The sequence below is a fragment of the Grammomys surdaster genome, unplaced genomic scaffold (assembly GCF_004785775.1).
Source record: "Grammomys surdaster isolate TR1022 unplaced genomic scaffold, NIH_TR_1.0 148, whole genome shotgun sequence".
Lineage (NCBI taxonomy): Eukaryota > Metazoa > Chordata > Mammalia > Rodentia > Muridae > Grammomys > Grammomys surdaster.
The window spans coordinates 1,325,699-1,350,596 of NW_021604606.1; the positions used below are offsets into that span (position 1 = coordinate 1,325,699).

General features: G+C 38.1%; 1 protein-coding gene across 9 annotated transcripts in view; it reads left to right on the plus strand.

Moving 5' to 3' along the window:
- The window catches only part of Dmd (dystrophin), a 1,212,244-nt gene that overhangs the window by 1,045,694 nt on the left and 141,652 nt on the right, over window positions 1–24,898 (plus strand). For 5 of the 9 annotated variants that reach the window (XM_028765044.1, XM_028765045.1, XM_028765046.1 and 2 more), the window contains exons 1-2: window positions 8,214–8,369; window positions 13,849–13,910. In XM_028765044.1, coding sequence (XP_028620877.1) covers window positions 8,350–8,369; window positions 13,849–13,910 — 82 coding nt within the window. In that variant the 5' untranslated portion in view covers window positions 8,214–8,349. Of the gene's footprint in view, window positions 1–8,213; window positions 8,370–13,848; window positions 13,911–24,898 lie in introns of those variants that run through there. The other 4 variants (XM_028765040.1, XM_028765041.1, XM_028765042.1 and 1 more) reach the window with 1 other exon arrangement.

The following is a 24,898-nucleotide window of genomic DNA, read 5'->3' on the forward strand; positions in this document are numbered from 1 at the left end:
GGGATGGGGTAAGGGGACAACATAGGAAATGTAAATAAAACATCCAATAAAAATTAAAAAAAAAAAAGAAGAAGTCACACCTGTGTAGCAGAGTATTTTCAATTTCACGGCATTCCCCAGGCCTCAGAGGGCTCTCAGAGTCATTGTGTGATTTTGACCTATACTCTCCTCCTGCTCAGTAGTATCCATGTTTTTACAGAAGAGTTAACAAATGCCCCTAAGTGTTTAAATTACTCACCTAGAAAGGGTCTAGTGATTGGCTGCTAAGGGGCAATTTGGCCAGGTCTCTGCTTTGCACCTTGATGTAATATGCTATCAAAAGCAGCTATACTTGCTGCAGATTAAGAAGGCTACTTCAGATAGAACATGATTCGTAAAGATATTCATCTTCAAAGAAAAAAATATAACTCATGTCATCATCTGTAGTATTTGAATATTACATTTTTCTTATCTGTTCAGTTTAAAATGACTTCCTTGTTCATGTAATTGACTGGCAAATCCTTTGTTTACTTTACCCAATCTCAAGAACCAAGTAATAAGTATTAATAATGCTTAGGTTGTCATTTAACATTTTTTATGAAATTCGAGAATTTCACCAAAGGGTAATTTAGGAAGGCATGTATGTAGAACTTTGCATTTTAATTAAGAAGAGTCGGAATGAAATGAGCCAGTGACAGTAACAGATGACTGCTTCTAAAAGCTGTATTACTATTTGATGTGTGTTCAGGATTTTCTTGTGGATAATAAGTTGTAAGACTTGCTTCAAGAACGGTGACAGTCCTAAACAATTAAAGAAGACAAAGCTGCTCTTTTAAAATCATATGGTCATAAATAAAACTGACGTGTGAGTTATTTCCAGAAAAGCAATTGACAAAGTATAAGTAAATCACTCTAAAAACCAAAGCTGTCTCAGTTTTTTGAATGCTCAAACCAAACCTCTCTTCTTGCTCAATGATTTCTTCTGACAAATAAGTACTTGCAAAGTAAGAAATATAGACTTTGTATACTTCCTAAGGCCAATGCATACTGTTTACACTGAAATTTAATATTTCTCATCTCAAATACATTAATAAGAACATAATTTAAAAGTAATTCTCTCTTGTAGCTTAGTATTCATTAATCATTCTTTAGATAATTTTGGCACTGTGAATTTTCAGTTAGGAAGAAAAAAAACCTTGCAATTTCTGGATTGATCAGAAAATCTGAGCACATCTGTGAAGAAAAAAGTCAATTTTGCTAAAGCAGAATTGTCTGTAACCCCAATTGTGAAGTCAAGAAGGAAAAAAAAAAAGAATCAACTTTTCCCTATTTCCAGTGATAATTCTTCTTCACTAGGTAGATCAAAGGGTTAATTTGTGATTTGAGAAAAGACTATGACTTCCACTATTTTTTTTCTAAAGTGTGGTTGCCTGTGGGAGGAAGGTAAAGAGGCCCCAGAATGAATTCACTAATTGGGGTTTTCACCTGCTGTGCATCTAATCGAATACAAAGCCTTATTTGTAGCTGAAGAGGAAGAGAGATTATGCAGAGTGTCAGAATTTCTGCCTAGTTTTGAAATTCCTGTTATTTGGCACAATCAGGTTGGGAAAGGCAGACAAATAGTTACAGCTCTGAGCTGTTAAGGAGGACCAGGAATTTTGTAGCAGATATACTTGTACCACCTTAACCCGTTCTCCATTTTTAGCACGAGGGTGTAGTTCATAGGAGACTGGTAGTGCTATAGCTGGCAGGCTAATAGGCATGCTGAATTCTTTCCCACTAAGCGACTACCGGCCTGTGAGTTTAATGAAGTGTGCCTTTATTTTAGTGAAGATGCTAAACTTCACATCTTTTTAGATGTTCAGCTTGATATAGGTGGCTCTGTGAAGCTTTAAGATACCGTATTAAATGAAAACTGCATGCAATTGAAGGAGAGTTGGACTTTATCTGGAACCTGTCTGGTGAAATCTCTGGTATAGCTGGCAGCTGTCTCAGAAAACTTTCCCTGGCCTGGCTTAGCCTACCTCCCTGCAAAGGAAGGGCATGGAAAAAATAAGCTTTTGTGGGAGTGTGATATGTTCTAGGTCTGAAAGCTCTGCTTCCAGACTGGTTGTTGATGGTTTAACAGTGATCTAGAGGCATTATTATACATATTTTAATTAGTATGCCATCACATTTGCTCTAAGTAGCAGTGATTCACCGTCATTGTAAGCATTTGTTAGAAGTCTGATTCATGGTCTGTGGCCAGAGCTTACACTATGCAAAGAGAAGCATACAGCTATTATGTGCTTACTGGATATCCAGGTGCATATTTACTATAAAATATGCGTTACTTTTTTGAAGTGACACCTATCCTCTGAATGAGTTTTTACAAAGTCGTACAGGTTATATTTAACATTGGCTACAGTAAATAAAACAATTCCCATAGAGTCTCTTAGAACTAGAGAAAAGCTGGATCCTAGCTAATGGTGATGTTTCTTAGGGCCACCCCTACACACACATACACTATCACCTCCACCACCACCACCCATCCCTGTCGAAACGTTCAAAAACTCCAATCCTTGTCATTTTCTTATTCTATTCAGTAGTTTTACACTGCTAACTTTGGAGTAACACTGAAAATCACAAGTAGCTTGGAAGGATTTAAAAAAAAATAAACAGATGTGCTTGAGGATGATTAGAGAAGTCTGGCTTCTGTGCTTGGCCCTTCAGACTCTCCCCAAAATGGGTATATCCAAGCCCAACATTCCTACAATACTGTCATTTTGCCATTTTTATTGGATATTTTGTTTATTTACATTTGAAATGTTATCACTTTTCCCGGTCCCCGCCCAAAACCCCTATCCCACCCCTCCTCCCCCTGCTTCTATGAGGGTGCTCTCTTACCCACCCACCCACTCCCACTTCACTACCCTGGCATTCCCCTACATTGGGGCATGGAATCTTCACAGGACCAAGGGCCTCTCCTCCCATTGATGCCTGACAAGGCCATCCTCTGCTACATATGCAGCTGGAGCCATCTCCATGTGTATTCTTTGGTTGGTGGTTTAGTCCCTGGGAGCTCTGGGGGGGGTCTGGTTGATGATATTGTTGTTCTTCCTATGGGGTTGCAAACCCCTTCAGCTCCTTCAGTCCTTTCTCTAACTCCTCTATTGGGGACTCCTTCCTCAGTCCAATGGTTGTCTGTGAACATCTACTTCTGTATTTGTCAGGCTCTAATCCAAACTATTATCATTTTAGCCACAGATTGAAAGGACCAATCGCTACCTCCTAGGTGCCTTCAGTCTTTACAACAGGCTTCTCCAGTTCAACATTTGAGTCATCATTTGTCCTGTTACCCTTTATCCTGTTGTGACATTTCTTGCTTTGTAAATGTTAATCATTCAGTTGTGGGATCCACCCTGGGATTGTAGGTCTGTGGTCATTTGAAAAAGAATGGCCCCCATAGGCTCATGCATTTGAATGCTTGATTGTCAGAGAGTAGCTCTATTTGAGAAGGAATAGAACAATTAGGAGGGGCAGCCTTGTGGGAAAAAGTATGTCCCTAGGCCTGGGCTTTGAGGTTTCAAAATCCCATGTCAAGGCCAGAGTCTCAACCAGCAGATTAGAATGTAGCTCTCACAGACTTCTTTAGCACATTTTTGCCTGTGTTCCAGCATGGCTTCTGCCATGCTGATAATGGACTACACTTCTGAAACAATAAACAAGTCCCAATGAAATTCTTTCTGTGATAAGAGTTGCCTTGGTTGTATCTCTTCACAGCAATAGAACGCTAAGAGAAGGCCTTATCCTTGGTTATAGGATAGACTTTCCTAGAGAGCACTACAAATCTCAGTGCCCAGGATCAGTTCAATTAGAAAATAAGAATACGTGCATTAGGTGCAGGGTGTGGGATGTTGGACTGTTGTGACATTCCTCATTTGATGCTAGTGAAATTTAGGAGCACCATCCTCCTTCTTCCCTATCTATGTATACATCTAGTACGTCAGGTATCTCTTAATGTCTACTCTATATTACCATTTCTTACTTCTGCCACTGTCATTGTTCAGACCCTTGTTATATTGCAGTAAGCTTGTACTGGTTAGTCTATTCCCAGGCTGCCTTCTGATCCAGCCATCACTCCATTTACTCTAGTGACTTTTCTAAAGACAATCTGATAAAGTCACATTTGTAACTACAATCTTTCATCTTTTTTAAAGTCCTGCACACCTTTCAAGTATCAACACAGATCAACTCTAGATTTTCACAGTAGTCCTTTCTTATTTTTTTCTATAACCTCTGTGTTGACATTCCCCTCTGAAGGCAAATAGACCACCAAAGCTGTTCGAAAGAAGCACCTATTCATATTATCATTTTGATGTGACTTCCTGTGGGCCTAATAGGAACTTTATACAAATACTTGTCCAGTGACTGTTTAGTCTGCTTTTCTACCCCAAGGAGTGAAACTGGGTTTGCTGTCGACCTGGTGTCCCCTCTCAGTGTCTATTCCTCTAGAAGGTGGCTTAAGTTGGAAAGGACTCTTTTTGGTTAGTATTCAAGGAGATACTTGAATAGTGGTACTTGAAGACAGTATGAGGAAAAAACTATTTCAGCAATTTGTCGAAGGAAGGTGCAAAACTAGGAATCGTTAAACTGTGAAAATGTACAAAGGAAAAGAATGGCTTTGGGGCACCTGCAGAATGCTGATCTTGAAGGGAGAGATTGCCCAGTAAGGCTTGTGGTCACAAGTCAAAGAACCGAGGTCCAGCTAGGCCTGGGGTCAGCAGGAGGGAGCTTGAGAAATAAATACTGTGCTACCACTTGCTTTCTTCCTTTTCATCTTCTTCCGTAGACCTTTCTTTCATCACTGTCTCCCATTGGTTGAAAGTGAAAGGAAATCAAAGGGCAAGAAAGCCTGATTCTACAGAGGTTCAGCCTCCTAGGGGTACAGAGCAGAGTGGAGTGCACTGAATAGGCATGGGAGGAGAAAGGAGGGCGCCATGCAGCCCAGTCTCTTAGGTTAAAGAACTAGTTTTTTGAAGGTGCTGGCAAAGTTTAAGTGATTCAAAGACTAATGTTTTAGTCCAGGAAAGTTCGGCGAATCACCTTCTTGATTCCTTCAAATCTCATTCCATTTGTACTGCTATTTCTATCAACTTGCCTCTCCTTTGCTCCCAACTATCAATGAGCTTGCTTGTGAGCATGCTAAAGAAAACAGGGAGTTTTCTTTATGACTAGAGAGCCTCTCTCTGTGGTGGTGCAGCAGAGTAGCTAAAGGCATAACTCGTAAAAATAAACTTTCTAATTGCAGCCCTTGCGCCGCCATGTTCTAGTTATGATAGTGGGAAAGAGAGCTCACCCATAGTAGGGTCTGCAGTCCTGTTTTCTTCTCTCGACAGAACCCCTTGTCCTTTACTGGTCAGTGGTTGAAATGAAAACAGAACAACAATAATACTGGGGATAATAATGGGGGGAAGTTGTGACATAGCTTAGTGCATATTATAGGTTCCTTTCCCTGCACCACTCCAAATCAAGAATAAGATGAAAACAGCTACTATAAATAAGCAATATAGATGCTAACACTAATGAAGGTAAAACAACCCTGTGATTTTAAAAGAAATCTTCCCTTACTAAGCAAAAGTCATAATATGGCTGAAATTAACAATAAAGTAGTCAGTGTGATGCCCACATCATTTCTTAATACTTTCAGTATTTTCTAAAATAATACCAAGATTTTGGAACAAGTGTTTAAGTGCCTATAACGCCAGTCTAAAAAAGAGCTTACTGCTATATTTTTGAGGATTGCCATCTGTCAAATTAAAAAAAAATTCTGAATAGTGATTCTGTGTTTTCCATTCTTTGTCTTTTCCCTGACAAATCATTCTTAGGAGTTCTCTAATTGGACGGTGGGAAAATAGACTCCTGCTTTTATAGTTTAGGGAGACAGAAGAACTCCTGAATCTTGAGCAGTTCACTTAACTAACTGCAAAACTATCAACAAACCAACTGACAGAAAACAAAGAAAAGCGAATGACAGCAAACCTCAGCACACAGGGCTTGCAGATCCTTAGTCAATTGATTTCTAATATTTACAAGTGTTCATGCTGTGGGGGTTGTATCTTCTCCTTGAAGTAAACAATATTTAAGTGATGTCCAGCATCGACATGATGATTACTCTCACTGATTTGCTGTAGAAGCCACTGTTTTCTCATCAAAGGCCACTAATGCCTGCACTCTAGAGAAAGAAAGGCAGACTTGGAATCTACTTTTAAGCCTATGGGCATCCTCACCCCAAAATAAGTCTGAGTGTGTCCTCCTTAGACCACACTAGCAGCTGCCTCTTCATCTCACTAGCTCAAAATTGCTAAAGCATAGCAAACACCAGACTGAGTCGCTGAAGAGAAATGCCAAAAAAATGACATATTTGCTTTAAAATAGCAACACTAGTCTTACCTACAGGCACATATCTTTAGTGATAACGTTTACATTCTTATTTAGTTTGTCAAAAGTGCTGAAGAAGCCACTGAGTCCTTTACTTTCTCCATTTCTGCTTCTTTTTTGTGCTGTAACATACCAATAAATGGAAATTGATGTGTGCTGATCCTTTAGGCTTAAACAATCGAAGCAATAAATGTTGAGGGGAGAAAAGATGATATTTAAAAAAAATAAAAAGAAAACACATAAAACATAGACATAAGGGGATGAATCATCCAGAAGAGTTTTAAAAAACCAAATGATTGAAAGATAAAAAAGAAAAAGAGTAGCTCCTTGGATTCTAAACTATGAAGTGGAGAGTGTGGACAATTTTTATGCTAATAAAGTTTTCCTTCCAACCACAATATCTCCAAGTTCAAAACAGTTGCATATATAGTTGAACTCTACCTTCCTATGGCAGCTTCTGATATGAGTCACACTAGGCCCTCAAGGCCTACTTACTTTGCAAATCCTGTGCTATACTGGAAAAAGAGATCCTTCCGGATTTTTCCTAGCACTGCAAGATAAAACTACCAGTGCCACTGTACTCAGAGTGTTTATCGGAGCCTTTGAAACTTTAATGTGTCCAGTTTTTGATTTGGTAGATCCAGGTTGAGGCTCTAGGGGCAGAGAAGCAGTCCTTTCTAAGATGTCTTCAGGTGATGGTAAAATTGTTAGTTCTAGAAGGACGTTTCAAGAATCAGTGCTGTACCATTGAACTGATCATGGGGTTCTCAATGGAGGAGTTAGAGTGAAGACTGAAGGAGCTGAAAGGATTTGTGGCCCCATGAGGAGAGCAACAATACCAACCAATCAGAGCTCACAGGGTCTAAACAACCAGCCTGGGAGCACTTAGGGAGGGACCCATGGCTCCAGTTGTATATGTGGGGAGGATGGCCCTGCTGGGCATAGGTGGGAGAAGAGATCCTTGGTCTCATGAAGGCTGGTCGCCCCAGGGGGTAGGAATTTGAGGGTGGGGAGGTTGGGAGTGGGGGGTAGGTAGGGGTTACATCCGCAGAGAAGCAGGAGGAGAGGTGAGGGGACAAGGGGTTCCTGGGTGGGTGGAGGATGAAATGTAAATAAAATATCCAGTAAAAAAAAAAAAGAATCAGTGCTGTAACATCAACAGTTGTTTCTTAAGAATCCAGAGTAACAGAGTTTTGTGCACACCTTTGATCCTAACAATGGGATGGAAGAAACAGGTGGATCTCTGTGAGTTCAAGGCCAATTCTGGTCTGGTCTACTTAGTGAGTTCTAGGACAGTCAGAACTATGTGAGAGACCCTGTCTCAAAAAAAAAAAAAAATCCGTGGTAACTCAGAATAAGTTTGATTTTATGTTTTCCTGTCCTACTTCTTTAATTTTCAGTTGAGAAAGATGGGGGTGGAGAAGGGAGGTGAATTCTTTCTCGTGTGATTATTTTTTCCTTTCATTTTCTAAAAAGAAAACTCCAAGCCCACACGCTAATTATCTATGATGAGGTCATTTGCACCTAGGTCATTTATTTAGGCAACAAGTAGCCTTGCCAGAGGATTTTTAGGGGATGATGGTAAGAGGGGATGTGGCTTCCAGGTTCCTGGGTCTACCTTCAACTCCTTTCATTCTTTCTTTATATCTTTTTTTTTTTTTCTATTTCTGTTCTGCTTTGAAAGCGCTCACTGCCCTGTCACTGGCTATCCAGGTTCCCAGGTCCTTAGGTGGGGGAGGAGCCCTTCCCAGCCCCGCCCCGTCTGCACGCAGCTCCCCCTCCCTGTCCGGCCCGCCCGCCAGCCCGCCAGCCAGCGGCGGCTCCTCCGCAGTGCTTTCGGCTGCGAGCCTGGGCGGCGGCGCTTGACTTTCGGGGAGCCCCGTGGCTCGGGCAAGCTTACTCCTCCACGCTAAGCACCCGCCCCTGACTGACTGTGAAACCCTTACAACCATGAGGGAACATCTCAAAGGGTAAGTGGATCACAGCCCCGGACCCCCTCTTATCCCCGCAATTCGTGCACTTGTGGCACGAGCAGCAGCCAGAGGAAGGCAAAACTTGGACCAGAGGCAGTGGTAGCTGGCGGAGGCTGGTATCAGCTAGACCGGGGCGTCCCGGCAGGTCTCCCCGCCTGTCCTGGGAACCTCTGCAGGTGCGTCCCTGGGGCTTCCACCCCGGCACCAGTGCTTGCCAGCCAGCTCCTTCCTGGCTGCTGGGACAGGCTCGGAGAGCTAAAGCGGATTTCTCGCTTTGCCCAGAGACGGACAGCTGGTTCCTCCTGCGGGGATCGGCTCCGGGGAGCTTTTTGCTCCCTTGCCGGGCTCCCAGTGTGGACAAGAACCAGCCGGGTTGTTCCCCGAAACCGTCACTGGACCTGGCAGGAAGAAGGGGCGCACGCGGTTCTACCTTGCATTGCACTGCTAAGTGCCAAAAGGTCAACTTTCTGCCTGATTTCTTCCGAGGATTCCAACTGACATTTCCCTCGCTGTGTTTTTCTCCTGTGCTTATTTCATGCTGCAGGACTTGGAGAAATAAAGAAACACAAACAATTAAAGCCTAGAAAGTCAAGGAATTGACTGAGAAAACAAAGAGGGGCTTGAGGGTTTGAGGTTTTCTATATATATATATATATTATTATTATTATTATTATTTGTTTGTTTGTTGGGCTTCTTTTGAGGTTCAGTTTGGAGTCATTTCAGGGTGCCGTTTCTGTTTCTCTGGGTGTCTGCTAGTCCTTAAGCAAAGTTTGTGATTCCTAATCTGATCACAATGGAAAGGGCAAGACACTGCTTATCTCTATTAAATGTGAAGTTAAGTTTGAAACTTAAATTGAATGGGGTTTAATTGTCTAAGGGAGCCATAGTATTAATTATAAAATGCTTTAATCTCAATGGGAAAAAAATCCATCTTCTTGTTTAAGTCAAAGTAAAGTCTTTAAGTGAAATTAACATTCTTTCCTTAACAAATATTCCTTCTGGTTCCTGAGTTAACTCCCCTGTCCTTGTTACCCCATCATCGTGTGTGTGTGTGTGTGAGTGTGTGTGTGTGTGTGTGTAGATATTTTTATTTCCTTGTTCCAAACCCGAGGAGAGTACCCTTGCTCTTAAAGAAGCGAGAGGGGCAAAGGAAACAACATGGCTATATGAAAGGTTTCTGACCCTTGAGCACTGTGGAATTGCTTTCCGTCCTCATTGTTTGATCATGCATTGGACATGACCCTGAAACGAAATTGCCTTGGCCAAAGTTGAGGGTGGGTGGGAGGTAAGCCTTGAAAAACAAATAGAACTGTGAGGACAAGTAACAGCTGGAACAGCCACCAAGGCCATCATCTTTGCCCTGAGTTCACCCAAATAGAATGAAATGTTAACTATCTCTGAGAACAAGAAATGGGAACAAGAATCGGATTGCTGATGCTAAGATTGACACATAGCCACTGAAGTCCCTTCCCCACAGTAGCAGAAACTTCTAAATATATTTTCCCATCCCCACCCTGCCAGTATTCCAGCAGTACTAGCCAAGTTCAACAATTCAGCATGCAAATGCCAAGGTTCCTCTAGAAAGAGTCTGATTCCCAGATTAAATGGAAATCTGTCTGTGTGTGTGTGCATGTGTTTGTGTGTGTGTGTGCGTGTATGTGTGCTCCAGATCATATATGAAACTATACCCTAATTCCTTGTAAAACGCAAGAGAAGGCTACTTGTTTTTTTACATTGGTGCATAGTGATTAGTTCAGCCCTGGGAAATAGTGGAAAGAATATATATTTTCAGTACCATATAACAGTGGTTGCAAAAAGAAATCTTCCTTTAATTAGGCAACTGCCACTTCCTCAGTGAATGCTTTAGATATTTGCTACTTTTATGTGCCTAATGTTTGTTTTTAAGAAACTACAAAAGCAATTCCAATAAGTCTGATTATTGTAGCACTGACAGCAGGAACAGCTCTGAGGCAGTTATAATAACCTTGCACACTACTTGAAACTAAAAAAGGTGAAAGGAAATTTAAATTCTATGGTAGGAAATTAGGTCAACCCCGTGCTCAGTATAGTAATGCTTTAATTTCTGATTATTGACAAGTACGTGTTGTTAGGATCTTTTGTGACAGCCAGTGATTTACTATTTTAATTTATATCATGGTAACAAATAAAAAGAAAAGAGAGATTATTTGTGGTTTTCACACATAAAGGAGGGGGTGGACCTCAGTTGGGAGATTACTCAGAGAGGTGTAGCTGATGCCAGGCTTTGGAATCGGTGGGACCAGAATCAATAGCATGTTTTAAAGATTTGAAGGTTTTCAGGATTGTCTGTGTAGTCAGTGACAGTGTTAATGTACGTAAAGACTTGTAGTCTATATTGAACATCATTGTTCTCAGGAAGGCTGAACAATGATGTACCCAGTAACTTGTGAACTATATGGAAAGTGTATTCCCAATGTGTAAAGTATGCAGCCTATTTTTCTATAGTATCTGTATATATTCAAGTAGATGAAAATTTTCAGTATTATTTTTTTGGAGACAGTCACAGAGTAACAAATGCGATTGTAAAATACAAACTGATCATGTCTCTCTCCCCGCCAATCAGTGTACCCTTCAAGACAGACTATAGATAGATGCGAGCTAGGTACATCTGTGCTTCTCACTGTCTTCCTGTCTTTTGAGAGGTTTAGTGTGCTCCTGTAGGGCTTTGATTTCACTCCAGGTACAACCATTCCCACATGGAGTGAAGTGGACTATTTGGTTCTTATCCTCCAATTTGATGTTCATTCGCCTGTTTTGCCAAGCATCTTAGAGTTAAATGATGAAAAGATAATCTTTCTAATTTCAAGGATCAGGCACACCCTTTATTCTTCTCTTCTTTCCACTTCCTTCTCTTAGTGCTGCTTTGCAGGGAAGTGAAGCTAAGACTGCAAAGGTGAAATCTAAGTCTGCTTTTCTGGTTACTTTGTACTGCTTGAAAAGGAGAGGTGTGTGAGTCAAAGGAGAGGAAGATAAGAGAAGGTTGATTCTGGGAATTATTTGAGTATTCTTTTACCCACTTTATTCAAATACCCTTGAATCCAAGATAATTGGGAGAATAACATGTATCAAACAAGTCAGGGAAAAGGGTGCCATGGGCTGGCAGCTTCTTCTGTTATCTCACAGTGGAAATGCTGATTTTGTTGAGGACCGATGAATTAAACTATAATTTCTAATACCTATGTCATCATTTTTAATCTGCCCAATAACTGTGATTAAAAGGCTAGAAATGTTGGTATGTTGATAAACACGAGTTTTCTTTCTGTGTTTTGTTTTGTCTTTTGGACATGGGGCATGGGGAACTACATCAAGTTCCCAGTGGCTTTCTGTGTAATTCTGCTGGAAATTGTATGCACATTTCTCATTCCTTTGAAAATTTTGTTTCAACTTTATTTCATCGCTCTGATTCTCTTATTTGAATCAGTTTCAGATGGATGCTTTTCAGAGTGGTTGTGTGTCCCTGCTGCCTGGCCAGGTTTATCAGCTTAGCCAAACAGTTTCCTGCAGATCTGTTAAAGATGTTATAGTTGACGCAATGTCCTGGAGATGGGATGTAGCTATGGCACTGTGTGTCTAATAAGGGCCATATGGGTGGACATGTCTATCTCCCCTCCCCCTTTCTCTTACTGGTTCTCACATCTAGATGGGCTTTGGAAAGGGAGGAAGCTAGAATTCAGGATGGAGCCCTTGTTTATGGAATTGGAGGGCACAGTCACTTTTTGAGCTACAAATCACTCGAGAACAAGCAACACTTTTTCCATGAAGCTGCAAGCTGCAGCCTCCTTTTACTGTGCATATAAAGTACTAGTCCCACCCACCCCTTCTGTACATTATAAACCAGCTTGGTCATGGTCTTTCCCAAACCTTCCTAAAGTGGCTGTGTTCTCTCCTTATTCCCCATGACTTCCATGTCATTCCTTGATACTCGCTCAGCTGGTGATCCTGATTGACACTTTTCAAATGTGAATTTTCTCTGCAGAAAAGCAAAACATAAATGAACAAATTTGATTGTGAGACAGCCATTTACAAGCATTTTCTTGCAAATTGATTTGAGTAGCCTCCTCAGCTCAATTACTGAACTGTAAATATCACAGGGAGAATGGTCTTTGAGGTGGTACCAGTTTGCCAATTTTCATATGTCTCTGATATTTATGATTATATTTATCAAACTACTTGAAATGTTTCCTCCTTTTGACTTCTTTTTAACCAAATACATGGTGGGTATAGTTTTTCCCCTTGGGAAGTATCATTCATAACCTTCCACGTCTATATTGTAATGGATGGTAACTTGGGGAACACATGATAGCAAAATGACTCTGAATTCAGATGCATCAGTTCTCAATGTCACTTAATCCTTTGCCGTTTTACCAGGTGAGTACACTTGCATCAAATTACACCACCTCTGGACTGTAAAGCCCTAAAATTACAAATCTATGTTGAGTCCATTTGACATTATTGCTTCCCCAAATCCCTCTTTTTTGTGTGTGTGGGCCTCTCTACTTTCTGGTCCCATTGACATGCCCATATTTAAGCTCTTTCTCCCCTCCTGGGTCTCCACATTTCCCATTAAAAAAAGATTATCAATAGGTTCAGCATATAAATGCTGAAATATTGTTCCAAGCTGCATTTTATTCTATAAAAGCTCAGCATGTAATCTCTGAAAACAGGAAATATGATGCTATGGTGATTGAGGTAGATGGGCCCAAGTAAGGAAAAGTATATGTAGTTATCTCTCCTGGGTTTGTTCATGTGATTGAATGAGGAACAAAGGTGTTTTGTTCCTTTTGGGGCAGGAGCTAATAGCAGGCCACCACACTTGAAGAAATGGAGAATTGTGAATATTTCATTCAGGTCTAAGAACATGTATGAAGAAGCGGGCTGGTATACAGAGTAGTGAGTTTAAAAAACATTCTAACAGTAGTGGGAGGGAGGAAGGATGATGACATATATTAGTGGGGTTCTGGATATGCCTTAAACTGCTCACAAATATGAAGTGTGGCTGTGGAAAAGAAAGAATAATAGAACAGGGGCCAAGGAAACACATGAGGAACTAGGTGATTTGTAATTATGTAACTGACACACCTGAATGACAACTGTCATTTTCCTTTCTCTATGTTTCACAGTGTAGAACTGAGGCAATCCTGACCTTTGCTTACTGATTATATAACAAGGTCAATGTCAATTTTGTCAAAAAGAGTAGTGATTCAATGTGTGGGCGTGAAAAAGTAACAAATTCTAGAACGAATCGAGTTAGTATTGCTTTTCCCTTGGAAAACAAAGGAGCCATTTTAGCTTGCAATATAGTCTGTATGACTCTGTGAAAGTCCTTAGAAGTAGCCATGAGAAGAAAAACGATTTGTCTTTGCTGTTGATCAAACGATTTGTCTTTGCTGTTGATCACTGTAGGTTCTAAAGTCTGTCTTTATCTTTTGTGTTTTAGCCACGAGACCCAAACAACTTGTTGGGACCATCCCAAAATGACAGAGCTCTACCAGTCTTTAGGTAAGGACATGGCTATGTTTCCTTCAGGTTAAATGTCAGCTGACTTGAAGTCTGATTTGTAGGATGTCAGCCATTTGTTTTGTGAATATATCAGGGTTGTGAATATATCAGCTGCTTCAAGGGTGAGCAGCTGCACTCTTCTCTTTATAGTTGACAGGAAGACATTCTCATCTGAAAAAAAAAAAAGAACTTGACAGTTTCACTGTTTCTTGAAATTTCAGTATACCTAAAGGTCTATATGATTTTATTTACTGCACCATAAAGAGAACTGTTCAAGTTTCTTTTGTTGATTTCTTCCTTGTGAAACCCAAGGGATAACTTTTGCTAAGGCACAGATGTTGTGTAAAATGATTTTCTGCCCCTTTTCCAGAGCTCAGAATGCCAATGATTTATCAGGTCACCAGTCTGATCACTTAAATGCTTTTTCTACATTGATTTGTGGGTGTTTATGTGAAAGCCAGACAGGTTTTTATCACTTTATAATTTGGAATTTTTAAAAGATTTTGTATTATTACTATTTATTTTGCATGTATGGGTGTTTTTCCCTTAATATATCTCTATATACGATGTTACTAGAACAGACGAAAAGTGGTCATCTGATCTGAAACTGAAGTTACAAACATTTGTGAGCCACCTTGTGGGTGCTGGGAATAAAAACAGGGTCCTCTGCAAAAGCAGGCAGTGCTCATATATGCTGAACCTTCTCTTCTGCCCTAATTTGGATTGTTTTGGGGATTAATCTGAATTCTCTGATGTGGCTAGCTTTTTAGTTACTGTTTTACTTAGTTATGCATTCTTTTATGTGTGAATTTATTTGAAATTATAAACTAATAATTCATAAAGTGTAAAGTTAATGTATACTGTATACTGGGTATAGTGGTTGGTGCATACCTTTTATTCCAGCACTTGGAAGGCGGATAGGCAGGAAACTGAGCTGGAGGCCAGCCTGGGCTACACTGTATGTTCCAGGCTAGCCAAGGAAACACAGTGAGACCTCTTGTCTTAGTAAATAAATCAAGCAAACAAAAAGCCTACAAAGTATAATAATGAAGTGAATGTGATGAAGCCCATGGGAATCAAGAGTGTTTTACACACTTTTTCACACACAAACTGTGTATAGGCAAGCAGGGTTGTATGGGTGTGGCATGGGAGAGTCACATCTATGAATTGTCTGCCATCGTTCTCGTTGGATGATGAACTACAGGTCGAGAGGCATTAAGAAACACAGGAGGACTCATTAGCTACAAAATAAAACTACAAAACAACCTTTAAAAAAGGATTTTGCTGAGCTTGGTGGAGCACATCTTTTAAGCCTAGCACTCAGAGGCAGACAGATCTCTGTGTAGTAAAAGCCAGCCTAGTCTACATAGTGAGTTCCAGGCCAGCTAGAACTAGTTAATGAGACCCTGTCTCAAAAAAAGACCTTTTTTAAAAAATTATAAGTGATGATTTCTTCCAGAAAGTCTGGAAAATGCAAGTAAAAAGCATGACAAGAAAAAAAAAGGCAGCTGTAATTCTACTCACCAGACATATCTAAAAAATTTCAAGTAATATGTCATTTCAGTGTAGCTGTTTAGAAATTAAAAATAAATAAATGCAATTAAGATCAGTTAATCTTTAAGCACTTCATTTTCAGGCACATAACTGATCTCAGCTTCTAATTTTGGATTATTTTTGTACCACTTGTAGAAAACCTGAATGTCACATGTAGTTTACAGAGCACACTTATAACTCTAGTCTTCATGATCTCCAGTTGTATTATTGTAATTTACTTGAAAAAAAAACTATTATAGAATTAACATGCTGGTCTTTTAAAGTTTAAAAATACAGATAAGCTTTAAAAATCCCAAATCATTTATTAATTGCTTCTTAGAATTAACTGTTTAATAGGCTAGTTAGTTAGTGCCTTCAAATTTTCCTTCTTAAAACAAGTTCATTAGTCTGGACATGTAGCTTAGTAGTAGAACACTTCAATACTACCTCTGAAGCCTGTTGTTTTATCCCCATCAGACAACAAATACGCACACACTTCTTATTTTTAAATGAGTGATTCACTGTTAAGAATCTATTTTTTATGTAAAAGTAACATATTGTGACCATATTTCTATGTGATTACATATTCTTTTCTATCACTTTTATTCTGTAATGAGACATTACAAACATGATTGACAAACTAATTATAGACTCATTATATAGATTTTTGCATAGATATTTTCATTTTTTGTCAGAACCATATACACATGTAATAATATTTTAGTGTTTTCTCAGTAGTTTGAATAGTTTCTATTTTATTTTGTAATCTGGTATATAGCTTATAACCTTGGACTAATCATTCCATATTTGGAAGGCAATGGCATTTTATAGTTGCAGGGAATTTTACATCATATGTATTGTAAACTTTCTTTTATTAAATCAACTTTATTGAGGTGCTATTTGCATATAATAAAATGCAGCTATATAACTGTGTATTCTATTCTAAATCCCTGAGAAATTCTGTTTCTTCCTAGCATAGTAACAAACATCCTACAAAAGAACTAAGGGTTGACATTTGTTTTTCAGCTTTCAGAGTGAATATTTCCAAGGTCATTTTGTGGTGGTGGTTGTTGTTGCAATAAAGTATTTCTTTATTTGAATGTTTGCTCATCAAATAACATCTTCCATTTATTGAGGGACTACACGTCTATGTCTTACCCATGTCCCATGCTAGCAATTTGCCTCCCATGATAGATGAGATTAACTCACATTTCTCAAAACATTGAATTGAATTCAGGTACATAGAGGCAATCATCAATAGTGCACAAATGTTTGGAGTATGTTATCAATTGACCAAGGTGGTTGTAAGTTCCTTGATCTCCTTGGTATTATTCTCTCAGTAAAGTCTGTCCATATTGGTGATATATATATATATATAAAATAGATGTATATATTATTATACATGTTATAAATGCACCAACTTTATGGTTATACCTAAGGATGGATTAATTACATAAATGACAGTTTTTGAACAAATTATGCTGTTTCTGAAAATGATACACTAAATTCCTAGGCTGCAGATTTTCCTTTTACCTATGGAGTGATCCATTTCATTTGTTATGCCTTCAGCCCTGGTAGTGTCTTATATAATTAATGTCAAAATTGCTCTTACTCTTCTCACAGATTATATTGTTCTCGCTTTGAAATAGAAGGAGAACACACTGAAAAGAAGTCTTTGGTTTTAAATTTTATTTACTGGGTTTTATTTTTCCTTCTTCAAGAAATAACCCTTTCATTCTAAGTTGTTGCTTTGAACAGGATAAAATGGTTCAAAGTCTTCAGATGTACTCAGTTCATGAAAGGAAGAGTAGTTGTGTAGTCTGGTGTATCATGTTTTAGACCTTGTCTACCCTTCTCTCCTGATAAAGCCTGAACATAGAGTATGTCTATGGTAACATACTGAAAATACTGTCTTTCCCTTTCCTGTACTCCCATTCCAAACATCTTTCAGTGTTACATGTTCCTAAATACACATACTTCTAAAGAAGTTTCCATTTTCTGATTTGTTCACAGTCCCAAGCAACGTGTTCAATATGCATCTATGGTCTCTGTGTCACTATTAAAAGAGTTGAGTTATTTCCTCTACTTTATGATAGCAGAAGTCAAACACATTTTGTAAGGACTAGAAACTAGCACATGAACATTCAATTATGAAAGGTAAAATGTTATTTCAGATATTAATATTAGACACCTCTAGTCAATGGATTTTAGATATTTTCTTTTGTATTCTTTCTTCTTCATTTTCTACAATGAACATGGTATTTACACAATTCGCAAATATGTTTTAACATTGATATGTCCATCTCATTCTTTAGTGTCCCTGGAACTATAGTGCCTTAAGCAATGAAAATTCATAATAGAAAAACAGAAACAGCTGTTCACATATATACACATATACACTCATGTTCAGTACACATGCACAACACATAGAAATACCTTATATCCTTACATATATGTAATTTATGTGTGAACACTCGGATTCTTGGAGAATTAGTCAGGTAACTGGAAGCTCAAGAGGATTATATCATATATTTTAGTCTCTAAATATATTCAATCACACACACACACACAAAACCAGGCTTAAACATTTTAGCAATAAAGGGACAAGAGATGCAGCGCAACAGTGACGTGCTTACCTAGCATGCTTGAGGAGCTGTATTCTACCCCCAGGGTATGCATGTACTTGTGTTTCAGCACACATACACCCCCCCCCACACACACACACACTCACACTAACATTATTTGTAAGGTGTTGGGGATTTTACCCAGGGCCTTTTACATGCTAGGGAGGAACTTTCCCACTGAGTTATACCCTCATCCCCTCCCAAGACTAACTTCCCTTAATTTAAAAGAAACATAAGACTAGTTTTATTTTACTCATAACATATATAAAATGGCCCTTTGGCATGGGTTTTCAAAAAATGCTAGAAATATGAGTATTTTCCCTTGGTTTTAGGTTTTATATAGAGAAAAAAATTCCAAGTCACAAGGAAAAATATTGTCAGGCTCCCATACATTCAAAAGAGGTATAACAATTAAATAATTTGAAGCACTGGTTGTTCTTGCTGAGGACCCGGTGCGGTTTCCAGGATCCACAGGGCATCTTAAACCTTTCTGTAACTCCAGTTCCAGGAATCTGACGCCCTCTTCTGGCTTCTAAGGGCACTGGACACGTGTAGTAGACATATATACAAGGAAAACGTTATTACACATAAAATAAAAATAATCTTTAAAAAAGTAGTAATTTAAATGTTTACAGTAACTGTTTGGCAGTCATAAGGACTTTGGAATTCCAGAAAAATTTTATGCAACGTTAATAATTCTGTAAATACATTCTCTTAGATTTTCACTAGGAAGAAATTAATAAGAACAACTTGGCATTAGTGTTTTTTTTTTAATTTTTTTTTAGCATTTCTATATCTGTACCCACATTAATAATGCAGTCATAGTGGAGTTATTGAAATATAAAAAATGAAAATGTCTTCTATCTGCTTCATTTTTTTTTGAGATGGTATATTCATCCTGGTTTCTTATAAGTAGTTGTATGCTTCATCCATGAAGTGAATTTCGTGTTTCTATCAGCATTTTTAGAAATGTAATGGGATGATTATTACAAAGCTCTGTGTGACTCCCAAACACATTTACAAATCAGTGGGAGTTCACTGGTAATATACTCTGCAGGTTATTTTGAAATATAATTTCACTGATTTATATGCAGTGCAATTAAATGATTAAAGAGCTGTCCTTTTCTCAAAGTTGGCATTTCACTTAAGTTTATCATTGAAATTTTAAGAAACTATTTAAAAAGCTCCTTATTCCCCATAGTAGATCATTTTGAAATATTTTTAACAATCCTGGTGTGGTGGTGCAAATCTTTAATCCCAGGAGTCTGGAGGCATAGACAGGCTGATCCCTGAGTTTGAGGCCAGCGTAGTCTACAGAGTGAGTTCCAGAAACACCAGGGTTACACAGAGAAACTTGTCTCTAAATAAAAATGTGTATCTTAGTCTGCTTTATTTGTGGAACTTCATTTAAAACTAAATCTTTATGTGCTCCTGTACAATTCCTTTCCAAATTAGTAGTTTTTAACATCAATTCTGAAGAATAATATTGGCATACACACAGAAGACTTGGATAAAAATATAATAGGCAGAGAGGAACACTTCAGAAAGTTAACTGATTATTCCATTTTATTAAGGTGTATATAGGCTACATAGATGTTCTGATAGGATTTTCCTTCATTGATGTCTTTATAACCAAGAGTGACTTTTTTTGCCCTACTTGAAGTACTAGAAGGATATAGCATGTTTTATCTGTGGTTCAAGTTTTGAAACCCATGATCCAGCATAGTATCTACTTGAAGGATAAAAAAGTTGTCAGTTTTTAAAACTTAGACTTAATGAGTGCTTTAGGAATTCTCATCTTTATTTTTATGCCCATTACTTTAAAGAAACTTCGTTTTGAAGCAAAGCTTCTATTCTCACCTTTAGTTTTTCTATTCTAACGCCTCAAACTAGAAAGGAAGTCTAGATCTAGATTCCATCTTGCCAATGACCCCAGGCTGTTCTTTTCCTTTTCATTGGTCTTAGTTTCCTATACATAATGATAGGCAGGTATCTAAATATTTGTTTTTCCTCTTAACTCCTGGCTAGAATTAGGCTTGATCTTGTGGATACAGTTGTCCCACCCCCAACTCCAATTATTTTGTCATCACCAGCTTAGAAGATAGAGATAATAGGATAATCATATTTATAATAATTATAGTTAGATTTGTGTGGCACTACTTAGTGTATAAAGAGTCTTCAGAAATAACCTTGTTTCACCCTTATACATCTGTGAGTTAGATGGTCTGGGTTCTCTTTCATTCTCAATTTCAGATCTCATGTCTTAGCAGCCCTTGAGTGTACTTACTCCTGTTTTTAATGTGAAAAATAATGTTATCACACCAGAGGATGGGGTAACTGTTTCCTCTCTCTATTTGGAGTTGGGCAAGCAGAAGCTCAAGTTGATGTGACATATTTGTAATGACATATGGATTGAAGAATCAAGTCCTGAGCACATATTTTATGGCTTCTAGTTCACTGTTCTCAAAGGAATATCCATTATGCGTAGCATGATTTATAAAACTGCTTTATCAGCATAATTAAGCTATGGAATCCCAAATGACACTCTTTATTCCATAGCTGACATAGCATAGGAGATTTACTCAGATTTGCAAGATGGAATATAGACGATATTAACATGGTCTCCTTTTACCTCTGCTATCTTGCTTAAAAAAGGAACACAGAAAATTTACCAGCCTCTTCAGCATTAATTGGGAACAATTGATTTTTTCCATTTGCAGAATAGAAATGTAACTTCAAAAATTAAAATTTATGGCATTTTAATGGAAAATTTTATTGGAGCATTTTTCTTGTTCAAAGAACTTGATTTAAAGCCTCTAATCGAGGAGTATACATAAACATAGTTCTAATTTCCATTTCTCAAAGCCTGTATCCCAAGAAAAGTCACAAAGAATGTTTCTTAGACTTTGACTATTTTACAACTTAAAAGAACTACAAAATTTGAATTTTGTTGATCCATGTAAAAGGAGCCTTAAGGTTACACCTGCAGCTGGGAGAAAAATACTAGATGTGGGCAATTTTACGTAGCTGGGTTTGCAGATTATTATTTTTTGCATGTTGAGAAAGGGCATCTAAAAACGTGTCTGCTCTTATTCAGACACTTCCAATATTTCTTTTTCTTTTAAGGCACATGTCTGATTACCTTTATGTCCCTTGGGAGCAGCAATTTTGCGGAAAAGAGATTCAGAACAGTCAGAACACTGACATAAAGTAGATATTGAGTTTTTAACGTCCATCCCCTCTATGGTGGTAGTATAATGACCTACAAATACTCTGAAAGACTCTTATGACACAGTGGTTGAGTCTTTAGCTTATTTATGAATTGATGATACAGTCTTTGACAGTGTTTCTGAATTTGCCATTCCATAGTCTTGACTTGGATAACTCCAGGGAGGTCCTTTTGCCCCTTAATAAAATGAAATTTTGTAACTTGGAAAAATATTGTATATGAATGTGTGCTTGTATGCATATCTGGATAGGTACCTATACTCACATAGATTTACATATTCACATATTTGTACTGTGTTCATTTCAATTCAAAGGCAATCAATTGTATACTTCACTTTCTGGCCCTGTATAGATAGAGTAGTCCTTATCGAACAGACAATGGTCAGTAACAATCCTATCTGTTCCTTATAAAAAATTTTTAAACTACATCTTATTTATTTGTGTAACTGTGTCTAAGTGCCTTTACGTGCTAAGCCATCTCTCCAGCCTGTATTTGTTCTTGTCAATATGTAAGTACAGCATAGTTCTTGTAGGTAGTTCTACTGAACTTACTAGCAAGTACTCTAGGACATGTATAGCTCACCAATCAATTATAGCATCACTCAGTTACCTAGTTCCATGAGATGAGACTATTGGGTTTGTATCTCCTGACAATACAAATGATATAAAAGATGCAAACTATATTTTTTAATTTTTATCCTTGTAGAGAGCTACATTTTGAGTAGCAATGTTCTAAGAACATTTAATTTTTGACAGTATAAACCTAGACTCAAATCATGTGACCTTCAGGCAAGACAGAGTAGTTAACCAAACAAGAATACCTGAAAAAGATTACTGATGAGTTTTCATGTTCTGCCAACTAAGTCAAGTTCAGACAAGGTAACTTGGCATTTCCAGCCCTCCTTAACAATTATTTTAGAAGAGGAAATATAGAAACCATCCTCTAATAGGATGAGGGCCAGGGATTAATTGTTGGCAACCTCACTGCTTAGTTTAATGCTTTTCCCTCCCTTATAATTAAACTTGATGTAGTCTATCTAAATTTTAAGTTTGTTTTTTATCTACTGTATAAAATGCTGTATGCATATTCGGTTTAGATTTAGGTACAATGTTTTGCAGCAGCAAAATAGTCTACTTTCTTTGAATCTGAAGGGATGTGTATTTAAATTCTAGTCATTGTACAAGTTTTCTGTGGCCAAAGGAAGAAGCCACTAATAATTCTGAAACTCAGTTAGCTGGACTCATAACTTATTAAAAATTCCAGAGATTAAAGATAATATGCATAGAATGATAAAATATCTGATATAGGAACTGTTCAAGGAGTTATAATTGCTTTGAATAATGACAGTGTTTAAAACAGACAAGATTCTGCAGTAGAACTTTTAACCGAATGCAGATAACCTCAGCAATATCATAGGTATGTATCTCCAACTTTATAACTCTGTGTTCCTAACTATAGTCTTAAAAGTTGAAGTCAGGCATAGTGCCTCACATCTGTAATCCTAGAACATGGGTGGCTGAGGCAAGAGGATCGTGAATTAGAGGACACCTTGTTCTAAATAGGAACACTATGTCTTAACATCATGCCCCAAAGCCTGACCCATAGCATAAATGCCTACTGATTAACTGATGGTGTTAGTTTTAGAGTAAGAACATGGATAGGGGAATAGCTGCAGAGATGGGATAAGACTAAAAGGAGCCTTGGATGTTCAGGGTTTTGATACTAGATATGTTTTTCACTTGGACCGTGTCCAGTCAAGGTCCACTCAGAAAATGAAAATCACTCTAGTTATTTTTAATGAAGAGATTTTCATGGAAGGAATTACTTACTCAAGGATCTTATAGCTATGAAGCCACAGGGACAGAGATACAGTGGTAAGAGGTAGTGTCATCAAAATTCTGACATCAGGACCATTTATCTGGATCCAGAGTTACTGGAGAGGCTTATTCCAGGAAGCTACAGCTAGGAGACAGAACTACTGACAGATGTTTTGTGGAAGTACAGCAAGGAAGGGAAGAATAAATAAACTAGCCTCTATCTCCGCTGGCCCATGGTTCCTGTTAGATAAAGTTACCTGGAAGCCAACTTCTCTTAATGAAGAGTAGAGCAGGGAAAAGCTAGAGGGTAGATGTGAAAACAAGCAAACAAATTATTGAAGGGCAGGAGACCTTCATGCATGATAAACTAATCAATCATCTATGCCAATACATAGAGAATAAGAACATAGAAAATAATTTGTAGGACTTTCTGAGTTTGAGTTACATAAGGTAGTTTAAAAAGACATCCTGGACTGTAAGGCAACTGACCTGACAAAAGAAAAAAGGAGGGTAGCATTTAAAAACAAAGAATCAAACGAAAATCAAAACTAGTCAACAACAAAGCTCAGACACAAATGATCATTCATAGATTTGGTTATAATGCTTGCTTGTTTTGGGGTTGTTCATTTGTTTGTTTGTTTACTGTCCAAAACTCTCCCGACTAAATAAAACAAAAACAACAATAACAAAACCTTCTTTATAAAATAGAAAGCCTTGCTCATTTTTGTCACTCATGCCCTGAACATACTAGCTTCTGAGTATATAAGTGTTCTCTTTGAAAGAAAGCAAAGGTAAAATATTTTGCTAGGAGAGAATACACATACCATTCACAGATGATAGAAAGAGATAGATGGTGGTTTCTTAAGGGTGGTTATTAAGCTGGTAAGATAGAACTTTCTGGAGAGATAGGAAAGTCTCTCCAGAATGAAGTTAAAGCCTCCTAGTAATAGAGATAGTAATATGTAATAAATTTTATGGACAATTTGATATCTTTGGGAAACTTAGTGATCTGCTATTCTGAAAATAATTTTGTCTAGTAGCAACAACTAATTTATAATTAAGGTAAGCAAAGACCTTTGAAAAATATTTTGGTGTGGCTTTAAAATTTAAATGACAAAGAAAGGGGAGGCTGTATATAATTTGATATGCTCTTAGTATCATTTATTCATAGATTCTTTGCTTCAGTAAATGTTTGAGAGTGTGTCATTTTGAAACCTAAGCTCTGAGGCAACAGGCTGTAAACTTTAGGGAAAAGCAGGCCTTTTGAAGGTGTTGAAATTTTCTCTGATTTTATTTTTCTCAAACTTTAAAATACATATCTGCATTCCTGAAATGTCAGAAGATCCATTTAAGTGTAAAAAGAAAATGAAAACACCTCATATCTTAGCACCAGAAATAACTATGATTTACATTTTAGAACATTGCTTCAAGTCTTTTTCTCCTGTACATTTTATACAGTTATTGGTGTTTATTATATTGTTGCCTAACTTTTTCCATAGTTAACATTTGCTTTCTCTTGTCTTTTTAAACATATATATCTATTTGTGTGTATGTATGTGCCACAGTGCACATAAGGAAGTCAGAGAACAAAGAGTCAGTTCTTCCCTTTCATCATCTGGGTGTGGAGGATACAATGCAGGATAGTCAGGCTTGTTGGGAAGTGCACTTACCCTCTCCTCTCCTCTCCTCTCCTCTCCTCTCCTCTCCTCTCCTCTCCTCTCCTCTCCTCTCCTCTCCTCTCCTCTCCTCTCCTCTCCTCCCCTCCCCTCCCCTCCCCTCCCCTCC